Source organism: Impatiens glandulifera, chromosome 2 (assembly GCF_907164915.1).
Source record: "Impatiens glandulifera chromosome 2, dImpGla2.1, whole genome shotgun sequence".
Lineage (NCBI taxonomy): Eukaryota > Viridiplantae > Streptophyta > Magnoliopsida > Ericales > Balsaminaceae > Impatiens > Impatiens glandulifera.
Window position 1 is genome coordinate 66,112,240 of NC_061863.1, and position 14,903 is coordinate 66,127,142.

The 14,903-nt window shown below is 30.7% G+C and overlaps 4 protein-coding genes across 4 annotated transcripts; 3 read left to right on the plus strand and 1 right to left on the minus strand.

Moving 5' to 3' along the window:
• The first annotated feature begins 1,046 nt into the window (after positions 1 to 1,046).
• LOC124927079 (feruloyl CoA ortho-hydroxylase F6H1-3-like) lies at positions 1,047 to 2,403 on the plus strand. The gene is made up of 2 exons (XM_047467423.1): positions 1,047 to 1,569; positions 1,671 to 2,403. The coding sequence occupies exons 1-2, from the start codon at positions 1,082 to 1,084 to the stop codon at positions 2,242 to 2,244; spliced, it is 1,062 nt and encodes a 353-aa protein (XP_047323379.1). The 5' UTR covers positions 1,047 to 1,081; the 3' UTR covers positions 2,245 to 2,403.
• A 2,986-nt stretch (positions 2,404 to 5,389) lies between these two features.
• On the plus strand, positions 5,390 to 6,709 carry LOC124927068 (feruloyl CoA ortho-hydroxylase F6H1-3-like). Its single transcript, XM_047467411.1, has 2 exons — positions 5,390 to 5,927; positions 6,023 to 6,709. Exons 1-2 carry the CDS (start codon positions 5,434 to 5,436, stop codon positions 6,594 to 6,596), a joined length of 1,068 nt encoding a protein of 355 aa, XP_047323367.1. The 5' UTR covers positions 5,390 to 5,433; the 3' UTR covers positions 6,597 to 6,709.
• A 3,387-nt stretch (positions 6,710 to 10,096) lies between these two features.
• On the plus strand, positions 10,097 to 11,336 carry LOC124927102 (feruloyl CoA ortho-hydroxylase F6H1-3-like). Its single transcript, XM_047467450.1, has 2 exons — positions 10,097 to 10,622; positions 10,730 to 11,336. Exons 1-2 carry the CDS (start codon positions 10,123 to 10,125, stop codon positions 11,301 to 11,303), a joined length of 1,074 nt encoding a protein of 357 aa, XP_047323406.1. The 5' UTR covers positions 10,097 to 10,122; the 3' UTR covers positions 11,304 to 11,336.
• A 1,980-nt stretch (positions 11,337 to 13,316) lies between these two features.
• On the minus strand, positions 13,317 to 14,817 carry LOC124926913 (constitutive photomorphogenesis protein 10). Its single transcript, XM_047467236.1, has 4 exons — positions 14,535 to 14,817; positions 13,967 to 14,040; positions 13,714 to 13,861; positions 13,317 to 13,618 (listed from the first exon to the last, which is right to left on the minus strand). The coding sequence occupies exons 1-4, from the start codon at positions 14,731 to 14,733 to the stop codon at positions 13,521 to 13,523; spliced, it is 519 nt and encodes a 172-aa protein (XP_047323192.1). The 5' UTR covers positions 14,734 to 14,817; the 3' UTR covers positions 13,317 to 13,520.
• Positions 14,818 to 14,903: the final 86 nt, after the last annotated feature.

Here is a 14,903-nt window from a genome sequence, read left to right on the forward strand (position 1 = left end):
AATCATAATTATTTTGAATTAATAATATGGAACTTAAACTAAAGGAGGATTGATTAGTATTATTAGGTGGAAATAGTGGGTGAGGATTGTTGTATCTAGTATGAGCCTGGCCCTGACCCTGTTCCATTATTTAAATTAGGTTTGTTCTAAAATTTTATGTGGGTTAGTTTTTCAATTTGAAGAATGGAACAGGTTTGAATTTTTTAAATAATTCAAATAAAATCAATTTTTTAATCAATTATTTCTCAACAATCAACTCACTCATTTCATTAATCAAAATACTTAAATATCATTTATTTTAAATTATTATTTTTTATTTATATATATCAATATCATTTAATTTTTTTTTTTATAAAAAATAACCATTATTATTCAAAACCATTAACCATCATTATTTTTTCTCTCTTTATATTTAAAAAAAACTAATTCCAACGAGGCTTTAGGAGGTTGTTCCATAGATTTTTATTAACTGCTATTGATATTAAAATTGTTTTATTTATTATTTTTATGATCATAATTTGAAAACTAAAACACTAATTATTTAAATTATATATAATAATAATTTCTCTTAGAAAATATAAAATAAATAACCAACCAATAAAATAAATTATAAAATATATATTTTTCTAAAATTTCATTATTTTAATTAAAAAAAAAACTAAATATCATTGAATTCACTTATTAAGTTTATTTTTCTTATATATATATTTTTTGTTCGTTTGGATCCTGTGAGTTTCTAAACAACAGGATGATATTGAAGACAATATTATAAATATATATAATTTCTTGTTATACAAGGAAACTTGAATCAAACAAACTTAGTAATATATTTTGCAGTTTCCGCGAAGAAGATGATCTCTTTCTCTTAACATTAAGAATGAACAATGACTTCACCTACCCACTTTAATTTCAGTCCGCCCGCCATCATAAGTATCCATTGGATCACATGCCAATTATTATTATTATTATTATTATTATTATTATTATTATACACTATATATATCCCATTAATCCATCCTTGAAAATCATTCTCATAGTTATCAACATCTTAATTAATTCTTTCTTACTCTTTCGTTTTTCAATGGCCCCCTCTTCTGATCATAACACATTTGATGTCATCAACTACGCCGTTCACGAAGGGCATGGAGTGAAGGGTCTCTCCGAGTTGGGCCTCAAATCCCTCCCTAAGCAGTATGTTCAGCCCATTGACGAGAGAATCGACATGACCACCGTCATCGACGAACACTCCATTCCCGTCATCGACATGTCCGATCCAAAAGTCGCTGATTCCATTTGCGACGCTTCCGAGAGGTGGGGCTTCTTTCAAGTCGTCAACCACGGGGTCCCTCTTAAGGTACTCGACGAGGTCAAGGAATCCACATACCGCTTCTTCAGACAGACGGCTGAGGAAAAAAATAAACATTCAAAAGATAATTCTCCCACCAATAATGTCCGGTTTGGGACTAGCTTTACTCCTCATGCTGAGAAAGCACTAGAGTGGAAAGACTTCCTCAGTCTCTTCTACGTCTCACAAGAAGAGGCCGATGCCTGTTGGCCCCAAGCTTGCAAGTAAGTAATTAAACGTTAATTCATGCATGCATATATGCCTCAAATCATATTATTATAAATAATTCATGTTGCTTATCATCTGTGTTTAATTGTATGTATAGGGACGAAGCTTTGGAATTCTTGAAGAGCTCAGAAGTCATGATCAAGAAGCTTCTCGTGGCGCTGACTCAGCGGCTCAACGTGAAAGAGATCGACGAAGAGAAGGAAAACTTGCTGATGGGATCGAAGAGGATCAACATGAACTACTACCCAAAATGCCCTAACCCCGAGCTCACCATCGGAGTCGGGCGCCACTCCGACGTCTCCACTCTCACCATCCTCCTACAGGACCAAGTGGGCGGGCTCTACGTGAGGAAACTCGAGACCGACAGTTGGATCCACGTTCCACCAATCGAGGGGGCCATCGTCATCAACATCGGAGACGCCCTTCAGATAATGAGCAACGGACGCTACAAGAGCGTGGAGCATCGAGTGGCTGCAAACGGAAACCACAACAGGATATCGGTTCCCATATTCGTGAACCCTAGACCAAACGACGTGATCGGACCCTTGCGGGAGGTCATAGAGAGCGGGGAGACTCCCATCTACAAGCAAGTGCTCTACTCTGACTACGTGAAGCACTTCTTTAGGAAGGCTCACGACGGGAAGGGCACCGTTGACTTCGCCAAGATTTAGTATTTGAATCATATATACCATACGAATAAATTTATTATTTTGATTTAATTGATAAGTATTTGTCATAATTTGTTTGTTGAAGAAACAAGGAGATTAATGTACTCAATATCAATGTATGTACTTATTAAGTTTATAATAATTTTTATGATGAGAATCTTACATCTATATATGTCAAAAATCATTAAGAGAATTGATATATCAATGGAGATAAGATCAAAACTGTGAATAATATATATAAGAAATGGAGGAGAATAAATAAAATGCAATGAAAAGAAGGTGTTGAGTTTTAATATTTAATAAATCAAGTATATATTATAACTTGGGAAAAGTATTTTGTGTAACCCAAAGATCACTTAACATGTCATTAATCTAAATTTTCAAAACAGATGGAAAAATACATCTTTTAGACTTTTGTTTTGTAACTTTTTTAATTCTCCACGTATCTTAATGACAAAAACAATCTACATATCCAATCTAGCTTTAATATATGATAATATTTAAGAGAAAAGCTACAATCCATCATCTCAAATTTGTACTGTATGTAAATAATTAATTAAGTGTACGATGGAATTCGGGTGGATAGAATGAGATGCGAGTATTTTAGGACGTATTAAGCGTCGTTATTTAAGATAATGATATATGTAACTACAAATATACCGCTGGCGTAATTTCAAGTAAAACCAAGTGTTTGCCATATTTTCAAGCGTTTTTTATAGTTTATTTTATTTTCTCCTATAAACATTAATTTGTGATGAATGAATAATTCAACTCATTTAAATTTTATTAATTAGTGGGTTGAGTTAGATAATAGTTAGGTATATATACCATAATAATAAAATCCTACGCCGGCACTTAAAATATTCCTTTCCGACGTATTTAAGCGTTGGTAAATGTTTGATTGTGCCTTAATCTAGTGTCAGCCAGGAGCTCTGACGGAAAGTTTTTCCCATCCTTAAATTGGCTCTGATAAAAGAATTCTGCCGCTATTGTTGAACCCTTTATGTTTTGTGTGTATATTTTTTTTTTCAAGCTATTTATTATTGTTTTCTTTTCAAATATTAAAAAAAAATTAAGAAAAATATTTCTTAATATATAAAGAATTAATTCTCATTTATTATAATAAATAATACAAAATAATATCTACAAAATTAAAATAAATAATTAATATTTATATGTCAAATTGTATGAACAATTTTAAAAAATAAAATTTCTCAATAAAGAAAATAACTCAATTTGTTAAGAGTCATACCAAATCCAAACTCTTTTGAATTGAGTTTTTAAGCGTGATTGAATATACAAGTCAATAGAACCAATGAAGCGGTATCGAAAAAATCTATATCAAATATTTTAAATGAATGATAATTGAAATTATCCTTAGCCCGAGAGTTGAAAACATCGTCGAATTTTTTTGTCAAACCATCTATATATATATATTGTTGATATAGAAAAATTGTACCAATCATTAGAACATAAATATATAGAGTGTCTCTATATAAAAGATTAGTCTAGTAATTTTAATTTATTGGAAAAACATGAAAAAATAACTCGAGATCCGTTAATATATTTTTATTTTGCATTTAAGAAAAAGACGAATACATTCGATAAAATATTAATATAACACAATTGACGGGTATGAACAACAAACGTATCACCAATAGTATTATTTGGATTACAAAAATTTGAGACGATAAAAAATCCGAACCAACTAAATAAAATATTGAATAAAATAAAGCGCAACAATATCTTAAATCTGATTAATAAAAAAATACATAAGACACTTTAGATTTAAAAAACAATTGGAAGAACATAATTAAATAAATTTTCAAACTTTTATTTTTTAATTTGTGAGAGAAAAAAATAGAAACACGTTATTAAACGTAACTCAATTAATGGATCCATAATTATCACAAGAACACACTTATGTATATTGAATTAGTTAAAATTCAAACTCAAATTCAATTCAAATTTGTAAAATATCTTAGAGTTTCGTTAATTCTTATTACTAATCACAATCTTCAGGTTCTAATTAATCTCTCAGATGCATTTAATTCACTCTAAAATTAATTTATGAAAAGGATTGTCTACACTTGAAAATTAATGCTAGCTTTCTTTGATTTTAGTATATATGGTAATAAGAAATTAAGTTGGTAAGAGCTGGCCGTATTAAGACTTAATTGAGATATATTTTAATATAGATTAATTTATTAGAGAGTAACTTATTTATTATTCAACATGTTTTAAATGAGGTTACAATTATTATTATTATTATTATTATATAGATTGAGAAAGAGAACTCGGTTAATTTCACTAGGATTATAAGATGCATGTATTTGATTAATGAAGTAATTATTAGCAATAGTGATATTTGAATGTGTTTGAAAATAAATAAAATTATAATATAGTTTTCATTTAAATTTTTCTAAAATTTAATTATTTAAAATTTTAGATGTCTTACTCAAGCAAAACAGTCTATATATATTTTTTTTTTAAATGAGATTATTTTTCAAAAAAAATTCATGTTATTGACGTATAATTTTTTTTAATTATTTTTTTTTAAAGAAAAAGAGGTAACACAATATTCCATCTATATGATTTCAATTAAAGTTCCTTTAGAAGAAATATTGAAATTTAAAACATTAATCTCTTTTTAAGTCCAAATCCTAATCTTAGACATGAACTACTATATATATGGGAGGTGGTTGATTGCCGGAGAGATTTACCATCAATTGTAAATTTGAATTAATTCATTAGATGTGACTGAATACAATCAAAGATTACTCAACATCCAAAGTGGTTTTATCACGTTAAATTTTATTTATTAATTATTAGTCATACAAAGTTGACCGGACCCGACCACCTACTGGTGTCTTTTTCTAGCATTATTTATTTATTAATTTATTTTTGTTTGTTGGTTTGTTATACTCTATATTCCAATATTGACCCCAAAATTACTTTCACGCATTTCTCACACACGAGCGAAACTCCCTAGAGCTTTCCAATTCGTCGCTATATTATTATTTATTTATTTATCTTCTAGGCAAAATAATAATAATAATCTCATCCTCTATATAAACGAATTCCCTAGCTAAACATTAATTCCATCATCTTCTAGCTATTTATCTATCTTCTTCTCTATATAATTAATAGTTATACATTAACCATATACTTTGATTAACAAATCAATTATATATGGCACCGGCAATGGCTGATACCTTTGATATCATCAATTATGCTGTTCATGAAGGACATGGAGTGAAGGGTCTCTCCGAGTTGGGACTCAAATCCCTCCCCGAGCAGTACGTTCAGCCCATTGACGAGAGAATCGACATGACCACCGTCATCGACGAACACTCCATTCCGGTTATCGACATGTCCGACCTTTCCGATCAAAAAGTCGCAGATTTGATTTGCGACGCTTCCGAGAGGTGGGGTTTCTTTCAAGTCGTCAACCACGGGGTCCCTCTTAAGGTACTCGACGAGGTCAAGGAATCCACCTACCGCTTCTTCAGCCAGTCGGCGGAGGAGAAGAATAAACATTCCAAGGATAATTCCCCGACCAATAATGTCCGGTTCGGGACTAGCTTTACTCCTCATGCCGAGAAAGCTCTCGAGTGGAAAGACTTTCTCAGCCTCTTTTACGTTTCACAAGAAGAGGCCGATGCCTATTGGCCACAAGCTTGCAAGTAAGTAAACGTTAATTCATGCATGCATCATATATATCATATATAGTAAATAATTCATCTTGCTAAACATCATCTGTGTTTAATCGAATGTATAGGGACGAAGCATTGGAATTCTTGAAGAGCTCGGAAATCATGATCAAGAAGCTTCTCGTGGCGCTGACTCAGCGGCTCAACGTGAAAGAGATCGACGAAGAGAAGGAAAACTTGTTGATGGGATCGAAGAGGATCAACATGAACTACTACCCTAAATGCCCCAACCCCGAGCTCACAATCGGAGTCGGACGCCACTCCGATGTCTCCACTCTCACCATCCTACTACAGGACCAAGTGGGCGGGCTCTATGTGAGGAAACTCGAGACCGACAGTTGGATCCACGTTCCTCCAATCGAGGGGGCCATCGTTATCAACATCGGAGACGCCCTTCAGATCATGAGCAACGGACGGTACAAGAGCGTGGAGCATCGAGTGGCTGCAAACGGAAACCACAACAGGATATCGGTTCCCATATTCGTGAACCCTAGACCAAACGACGTAATCGGACCCTTGCGGGAGGTCATAGAGAGCGGGGAGACTCCCATCTACAAGCAAGTACTCTACTCCGACTATGTGAAACACTTCTTTAGGAAGGCTCACGACGGGAAGGGCACCGTTGACTTCGCCAAGATATAATACCCCAATAACAATAATAATAATAATAATAATAATAAAAATAAAGAATATAATATTTAATTAGATTTAATTGATAAATATATTTATCTTAATTATTTGTTGAAGAAGAAATTACAAATAGATGCAATGTACTCAATTAATGTCAATGTATCTACTTATTATATAATACTTATCTTTTTTAAACGTGTCTTATAAGGTTAATAATATATATTGTGATGACAATTTAGATGATCAATGTTAATATCATTTGGAGAATAAATAAAAATTATTGTTAAAATCATTTGGAGAATAATTAAATAAAAAAATAAATAAAAATTATGTGAAGACTTGAACTTACTTTATTGAGAACATAAAGTATTCAGCCAGTGTCTATATATACAGGCAAACATAATCAAATGAACCCGACTTTTTATCTACAAGCTATGTGTTTAATATGGAAGTTGAATTTCTTATACCTTCAATTAAAGTGGGTGTTAGCTAACTTTCTATATTATAAAATAAAAAATATGAATTTTCATTAAAAACTGTAAATAATATTTATAAATAAATACATACATACAACTAAAATAAGGTTCTGGATTTTAACATTTAACAATCAATTATTATCATATAATTATAATAGCTTGTCATTAATTAAGGACTGGTTATGATTGAAATTGAGTTATTTAAATAACTGGCATGGTTGAGATTATGAAATTGATTGTAAAAATTTAAAATATATTATTAATTATAATAATTTTTTTTTCAGATACAATCAAAATTTTGATTAATAATTTAACTTATATCATTCATGAAAAAAATATATGTTAAAGAATAATAATAATTAAAACATAAATTTACACAAAAGATATATTTTTTAATACTGATGCATTCAATGGTCTGAACGAATTTTTATTCATTTAATTCGAATTATATTTTTTATTTTTGAATCGAATTTTAAACCGATTAGAATTCAAATACGGGTTTGTGTTTGATTTTCGAGTTTACAAACCGAATTCAATTTATATAATATATTAAATTACTATGGGTCTCCTACTAAATTCCTAATATTCAAGCTCAATAATTCAATAAATCCATAATTTCTCATTCATTTTCTCCTTTTCTAGTCATCCTCTTTCCTGGCCTTTGTGTTCCTTCTAATTACTCACATATCTCTAATTTTAAGAATATTTAAATTATTCACTTATCTAGCTATTTCACTAGTAACATCAGCACTTTCATCAACACCTCTCCACCGTCATAATTATCGTCGTCGACACTATTTTACTTCCGTCGTTCATCAATTGACGAATATTGACGGTGAGTCACTAAACTTAGTTTGCGTGATTTATATTTTTTTATAATTAAATAGATAAGATTTTTTTTAACAACTTATTTGTTTTGTTAATTTTTTTTAAAAAATTTATATTATGAGTAGTTGATGTTCAATATATGGTTTAAACTGAATATCCGACCGAATTTGAACGAATTCGAATTTACTAAATTCGAATATAAATCGAATTCGAATTTATTCAAATTGGTTCGGTTTTTAAATTTTTTAAAAAAATAAAAATTCGAAGAACCTGAAAACCGAACCGATACATTCCTAGTAAAGAACTTGTTTGATCTTAATTAAGTAAGAATTTTTGGGTTTTAAACAATAGATTACTATCATAATATTATTATTATTTTAATCATTTCATTAATAAAAATACAAAAAATATTCTTAATTTATTTTATTAAATTTAAATTGTAAATACAAAATTTCAAGATTAAACAAATTCAATCCACAATCTATCAATCTTTTCAAATAAACTAGTTGAGCATCACCGCCCCTCTAAATAATTAAATAATGTATAATTTTTTTTTCAAATTCTCGTCAATTACATTATTTAATCTATTAATCAAAAATATTAAATTATTTTTTACTTTTATAAAAAAATATCATTATTTATTAATACATTTTAATTTTTTTTATTAAAAAATATATATTTCTCAAAATCACCCACTATCAACATTTATTTTAGTAACTCCAACACAAACCTCTTGCCCAAGCAATATGCTTTTTGTTGTGTCATGTTTTTTAGCGTATTTTGTGGATCAATAAAATTTAATGTGATTTTATGAACCCTAAATGAATTTCCTTAGGCCAAAAATATATTTTAATTTGTGAGTATGTTTTGTTATAAGGATAGTTAAAGTGATCCTTACAGTTTTAATTGCAAAACTTATATATAGAAATTTTCCACCCATTTATCCACAACTAATTAAACTAGTCCTACGAATAATCTATATCATATAATTGTATGGTATAAGATATCTTCATAATTTCTTAATGGAATATTTGAATCCTCGAAAAAGGTTGGCCGAAATGATATCCTATCGAATATTTTCTCTATTAAAATAACTTATTTAGCTAATTAAATAAAGTAAGTGAAATTTCTTAATGCATGTTTTGATCACCTTGTAAAAAATATATTTAAAGAAAATTAAATACAAACATGGGAATTAAAATCTCAAACAATCATCTCGACCCATTGTTTAATTTCCATTCTTACCGAAGACCAATCAAATTCAAAATGTAACACCATATATATTTGCATAAATTTATATGTTTACATGTGCTTAATTAGAATTTTATATACAACTAGATGCATTTAACGTTAAGAATTAATGCTTTAATTTATTGATTTATTACTTGCAGGTCAAATGGAAGTTGGTAGGAAGGAGCTAGATAGAGTATTGTTATGACTTAAAACAGTATTTAATAATTTAACTTATATATTGTTGAACATGTTTTAAATGAGGTTAAAATTAATTTTGTTATATAGATTAAGAAAGAGAACATGGTTTTACTAGGATGGTAATTAAGATATGCATGTATGTGAATTGTGAAATGAAATTCAAAAAAAAAATCATATATATTAGCAATATGTGGTAGTTTTTTTTTCTCTTTGTGGCAAAATAAAAAGAAAACCCACTTATATTATGTTTTCTTTTTAACCAGGGTTTGGATGGTTCATGGTTTTGAAGGAGTTAATTACACAAGGACTTTTCATGACCCATCAATTCAGCTAAAGTATTTTCTAATTATTTTTTTTAATAATATTTATTGCATATTAGGTGGTGGTCCTTTTTAATTTCTTGCTTTATTTATTAATAAGTCGAAAAAGCAACTTGCATCTTTTTCTAGCTTTATTTATTTATTTATTTATCTGTTTTCTATTTAGTAATCAATATTGACCAAATATATTACTTTTTCTCTCACAGAAATGAAAAAGGAATCTGGTTGGAGCTTTCCAACAGACAAATAGCGTCACTAATAAATAAAATAAAAGGAAAGGAAAGGAAAATTCGTGGATATTGCACACATCTTATTATCTTCAAAAACAAATTAAATAATAATAATAATAATAATAATAATTTCAACCACTCTATATATAAACTATCTAGCTCTTACTTCCATCAACACTTAACACAACACAACACTTAATTTACTCAATCTGTATAACCTTAATTAATTATTACTTAATTTGATTAACAAATTATGGCACCGGCAATGGCAATGGCAGAGACATTTGATATCATCAATTATGCTGTTCATCAAGGGCATGGAGTCAAGGGTCTCTCCGAGTTGGGTCTAAAATCTCTCCCCAACCAATACGTTCAGCCCATTGACGAGAGAATCGACATGACCACCGTCATCGACGAACACTCCATTCCCGTTATCGACATGTCCGACCTTTCCGATCAAAAAGTCGCAGATTCCATTTGCGACGCTTCGGAGAGGTGGGGCTTCTTTCAAGTCGTCAACCACGGGGTTCCACTTAAGGTACTCGACGAGGTCAAGGAATCCACCTACCGCTTCTTCAGCCAGTCGGCGGAGGAGAAGAATAAACATTCCAAGGATAATTCTCCGACCAATAATGTCCGGTTCGGGACTAGCTTTACTCCTCATGCCGAGAAAGCTCTCGAGTGGAAAGACTTCCTCAGCCTCTTTTACGTCTCTCAAGAAGAGGCCGATGCCTATTGGCCACAAGCTTGCAAGTAATTAATTAAACATTATCATATGCATATTCAGGCATGCATCAAATTAATCATATTATTACAAATAAATAATTCATGCTTCTTAATTATCATCTGTATATATATAGGGACGACGCTTTGGAATTCTTGAAGAGCTCTGAAATCATGATCAAGAAGCTTCTCGTGGCGCTGACTCAGAGGCTCAACGTGAAAGAGATCGACGAAGAGAAGGAAAACCTGTTGATGGGATCGAAGAGGATCAACATGAACTACTACCCCAAATGCCCCAACCCCGAGCTCACAATCGGAGTCGGGCGCCACTCCGACGTCTCCACTCTCACCATCCTCCTACAGGACCAAGTGGGCGGGCTCTATGTGAGGAAGCTCGAGACCGACAGTTGGATCCACGTTCCACCAATCGAGGGGGCCATCGTCATCAACATTGGAGACGCCCTTCAGATAATGAGCAACGGACGGTACAAGAGTGTGGAGCATCGGGTGGCTGCAAACGGAAACCACAACAGGATATCGGTTCCCATATTCGTGAACCCTAGACCAAACGACGTGATCGGACCCTTGCGGGAGGTCATAGAGAGCGGGGAGACTCCCATCTACAAGCAAGTCCTTTACTCCGATTATGTGAAGCACTTCTTTAGGAAGGCTCATGATGGAAAGGGCACTGTGGACTTTGCCAAGATATAAAAAGTAATTAATATTGAATTCAATTCAAATTCAATGTACCAAATGCCAAACATAATATTATTTTCAATTAAACACTCATAAATATTTTTATTTTCTTATCTCAAATTGTCACACAATTTCATGTGTGGGTGAAGAAGGTAAAGCGTTATTATAAAATTAATAAAAATAAGTCTAACAAACGGTTAATTAATTAGTTTAAAAACTAGTATTTAATTAGTAAAATGGAGGAGAAAATAACCGCTATGCTCAATCTAGTCAGATTTGATAAATTCGTAGGAAATTAAATGTGAAAATTAATTAGTTTCTTATTTTCTGAGAGATTGAGGTTAGGAGTTCATGACTCATGAGTGAAGTAACTTTATTTTATTTCAAGATGGTTGTTGTTTATTGTTGCATTCCATCTTGTTTATTATGAAACTCCTCTAGATGTAATTGTTTGATATATATAAGAAATTAATAATAAAACTCACTAAAATGGCCAGAAGGACAGAGTCACTTAAGAGATCAGGTCCAGGATTAATAATTTTAAATTTTCAAAATAAAATATTTTATTTTAATTTATTATTATTTACTTGATTTTTATATTTATTTAATAAATACTTATATTTATTCTAAATAAATATTTTGTTTTTACTCAAAATATTTTCTTATAATATTTGAAAAAAAATAGAGTAAGAAGAATCATGAAAATAGAATATTTTTATTATAAAAATAAGGAGATTTTTTTTTAAAGTAGTCATATATTATAAAAGATGAGAATGGTTTAAATACAACAAAACTAAATATAAAATAAAAAATTGAAATCAATATATTGGTAATCTATTATAAAAGGAGAATTGCATGTTACATACATGTAAACAAAACAAAACAAAACAAACAAAGTATGAGAAAATTAACTTTATTTTTTATTTTTTATTGAATCATTGTCTTGATAATAACAAGTTAACTTTTTTTAATTATATATTACCATTTAAAAAGAAAAAGAAAAAGACCTAATTTGCATCCATAAAGTATGTATGAGAAAATTCGTTAGAAAGAAAAAATAAAATTCAAAGACATAGCACTAAAATCCAAAGAGCTTGTTTGGGAGTTTTTGTTTAGTTTTCTTAAAAAAAAATTATTTGATGATAAAGTATATTATTTAAAATTTTAATTTCTTAAAATATTTTAAAGTTTTATTTTTAAAATTTAAATTCTATAAAAGTAAGGTAAGTAAATTTTAGTATTTTAGTTTATAAATTAAATAATTTGAATGTTAAAAAAAAATATGATAAAGATATATGCTTTTTGGATAATAAAAAAAACTCAAATAATTCAAATCAAACTACCTCTAAGTATTTTTAGGGGTGAAATAACTTGTTTGATACGATGTTCTTGGAAAAAAAACATGGGTCTCCTTTTCAAAGTCATAATTTATCAGGAGGAAAAGAAAAAAATGATGTGAACATTTTAAGAAATGAAATTCAAAACTGATTTTAGTTTTTATTACATTATTTTAATTCAGACAAATTGTAATAGTGACTTGGTTTTCAATCTATTTTCTTGACTAGCAGTAATATTCTCTCTATCCCATCTACCCTCTTAATTAATTGAATTTATTTTATAATAAAACAATTTTATATAGTCACATTTACTTTAGCTTTAGTCAAAAGTCTTGATAGTGTTAATTTTGGCATTTTAGGAGAAAATTGACTCCTTGTCTTAATTTTCTAACATCTCAAAGTATAGTAATCATAGCACTAGACCTCACTAAACATGTTTTTCCAATAGTAAATTGCACTTATTTCATACTCCAATTTGTCACACCACCAAATTCATAGACTGCCCAATTTGACTAACTATGAGACCTATATAAAAATAATCTCTCAAACTATAGATTAACTTGTAATATTTTTTCATTTAATAAAAGCATTTTCAAATGGGTTCTATGTTCAATGATAGACTTGTAGGTTTAGGGTAAAAGCAAAGTTCAAATTTGTGTTGTTTGATAAGAAAAAATGAACTTACAAACTATTAGCAAAAAGAAAAACAAACTTATAAAGGAAACAACAGTAAAGCTTATTGTGTGATTTGTTCAATTATGGCCTCAAACCGTTGTTTAAAAAAAAAAAAACACCCCAAACTGAACATGATACTTACTCCGTCTCATCTAAACCCCAACTGATACTAGGATTCACAACAAAATCTTGTACATGATCAGAAAAGTTTGTTAAAAATCTATTTTGCGAATCGAAGAGTCCATTCGGCAGCTAATTTGTCATGCCTCGCCCGATCAGCTAGATACATGTGGGCAATTCCCGGAAGTACTGGGTCATCTGTCAATGTACAAGAAGCAAGCTTCATGTTAATCCAATGAACAATTAAACGAGAAATGAAAGAAAGAAAAAGAAGGGAAAAAAGGATTATTCACATGGATCAGGATTGATGAGAATAGATCTGATAGCATGGAGAACTTTTGAAATGGTTAAAGCTGGACTCCAACCTTCTTTCAGCATGCCTAAACTAACTTTTCCAGTAGAATCAACATTGCAGTGGAAGATACGGGTTCTAAATACCACCTGCATCCTAAACCCTAAAATTTATAAAGCAAAAAAAGAAAGAAAGAAAGAACACTGCAGCCTATTTGGTTATTTATCATAAGAATTGGATTTTATGTCCTTTACCTTGGGAGGATTGAATGGATAGTCACTTGTAAAATCTATTTCGAGAAAAAATATACCACCTTCATATGGTGTTCCTGCAAAATAAATTGCCATAATTTAGATTGAATACTATAGCTTCTATAAGAACACAATGAAGGGTTTTTTTAGAACAGGGCAAGACCCTTTGTTCTGTTTTCGAATAATTAGGTTAAGATGAATAAGAATTGTGTAACAACTAAGTTTGATTAGCCACCCAATTAGGAATGATGCAATGAAGATCCTTGAGGGTACTAAATTTTGATCCTGAATTGATTTTCAAGCAAAAACTCTTGAACATGATTTATAAAGACACTAAGACATATGATTTCAAGTTAACCCCCATGTACATGTAATCATCATCCACACAGTAACAAGGCTATGATCCCAATGAACAACAGCATAATACAGAAACAAGATGAGTAATACACGAATATTACAGCTTGGTTTTGGTATTGCTTTACTGTTAAATTTCTTTCAAATTTGGTAACTTTATCATCAGATTTTTAAGGAAATATGTATAGAATGTAGAAATAGGGAAACAGGACAGGACCTGAGGGGCCAATGATGGTGGCGACCCAGTTGTAGAGATTGTCGCCTTTAGGACCGGCAGAGCAATCGGGGGGACAGTCGGTATTAAGATCCGACATCTCCTTCTGAATCCTCTTCCCCGACGTAGACACCGATGTCGTCGACGGCCACGACCGTCCTCCTCCACTGCCGCCGCTAGATGTTCCTAAGAAGCTTCTCATCGCCGTCGCTAGAACAGGATCAAACCCTTCTTTCTTCTTATCGCCGCTTAATTCAACCAAAACGGCGCCGTTTGTTATACTCGACGATCGATGCCCTCCTTATCCTTTCCATATATTCTGACCAACCAGTAATAAATAATATCTTCTTGTAGTCATTTTTTTATTACCTT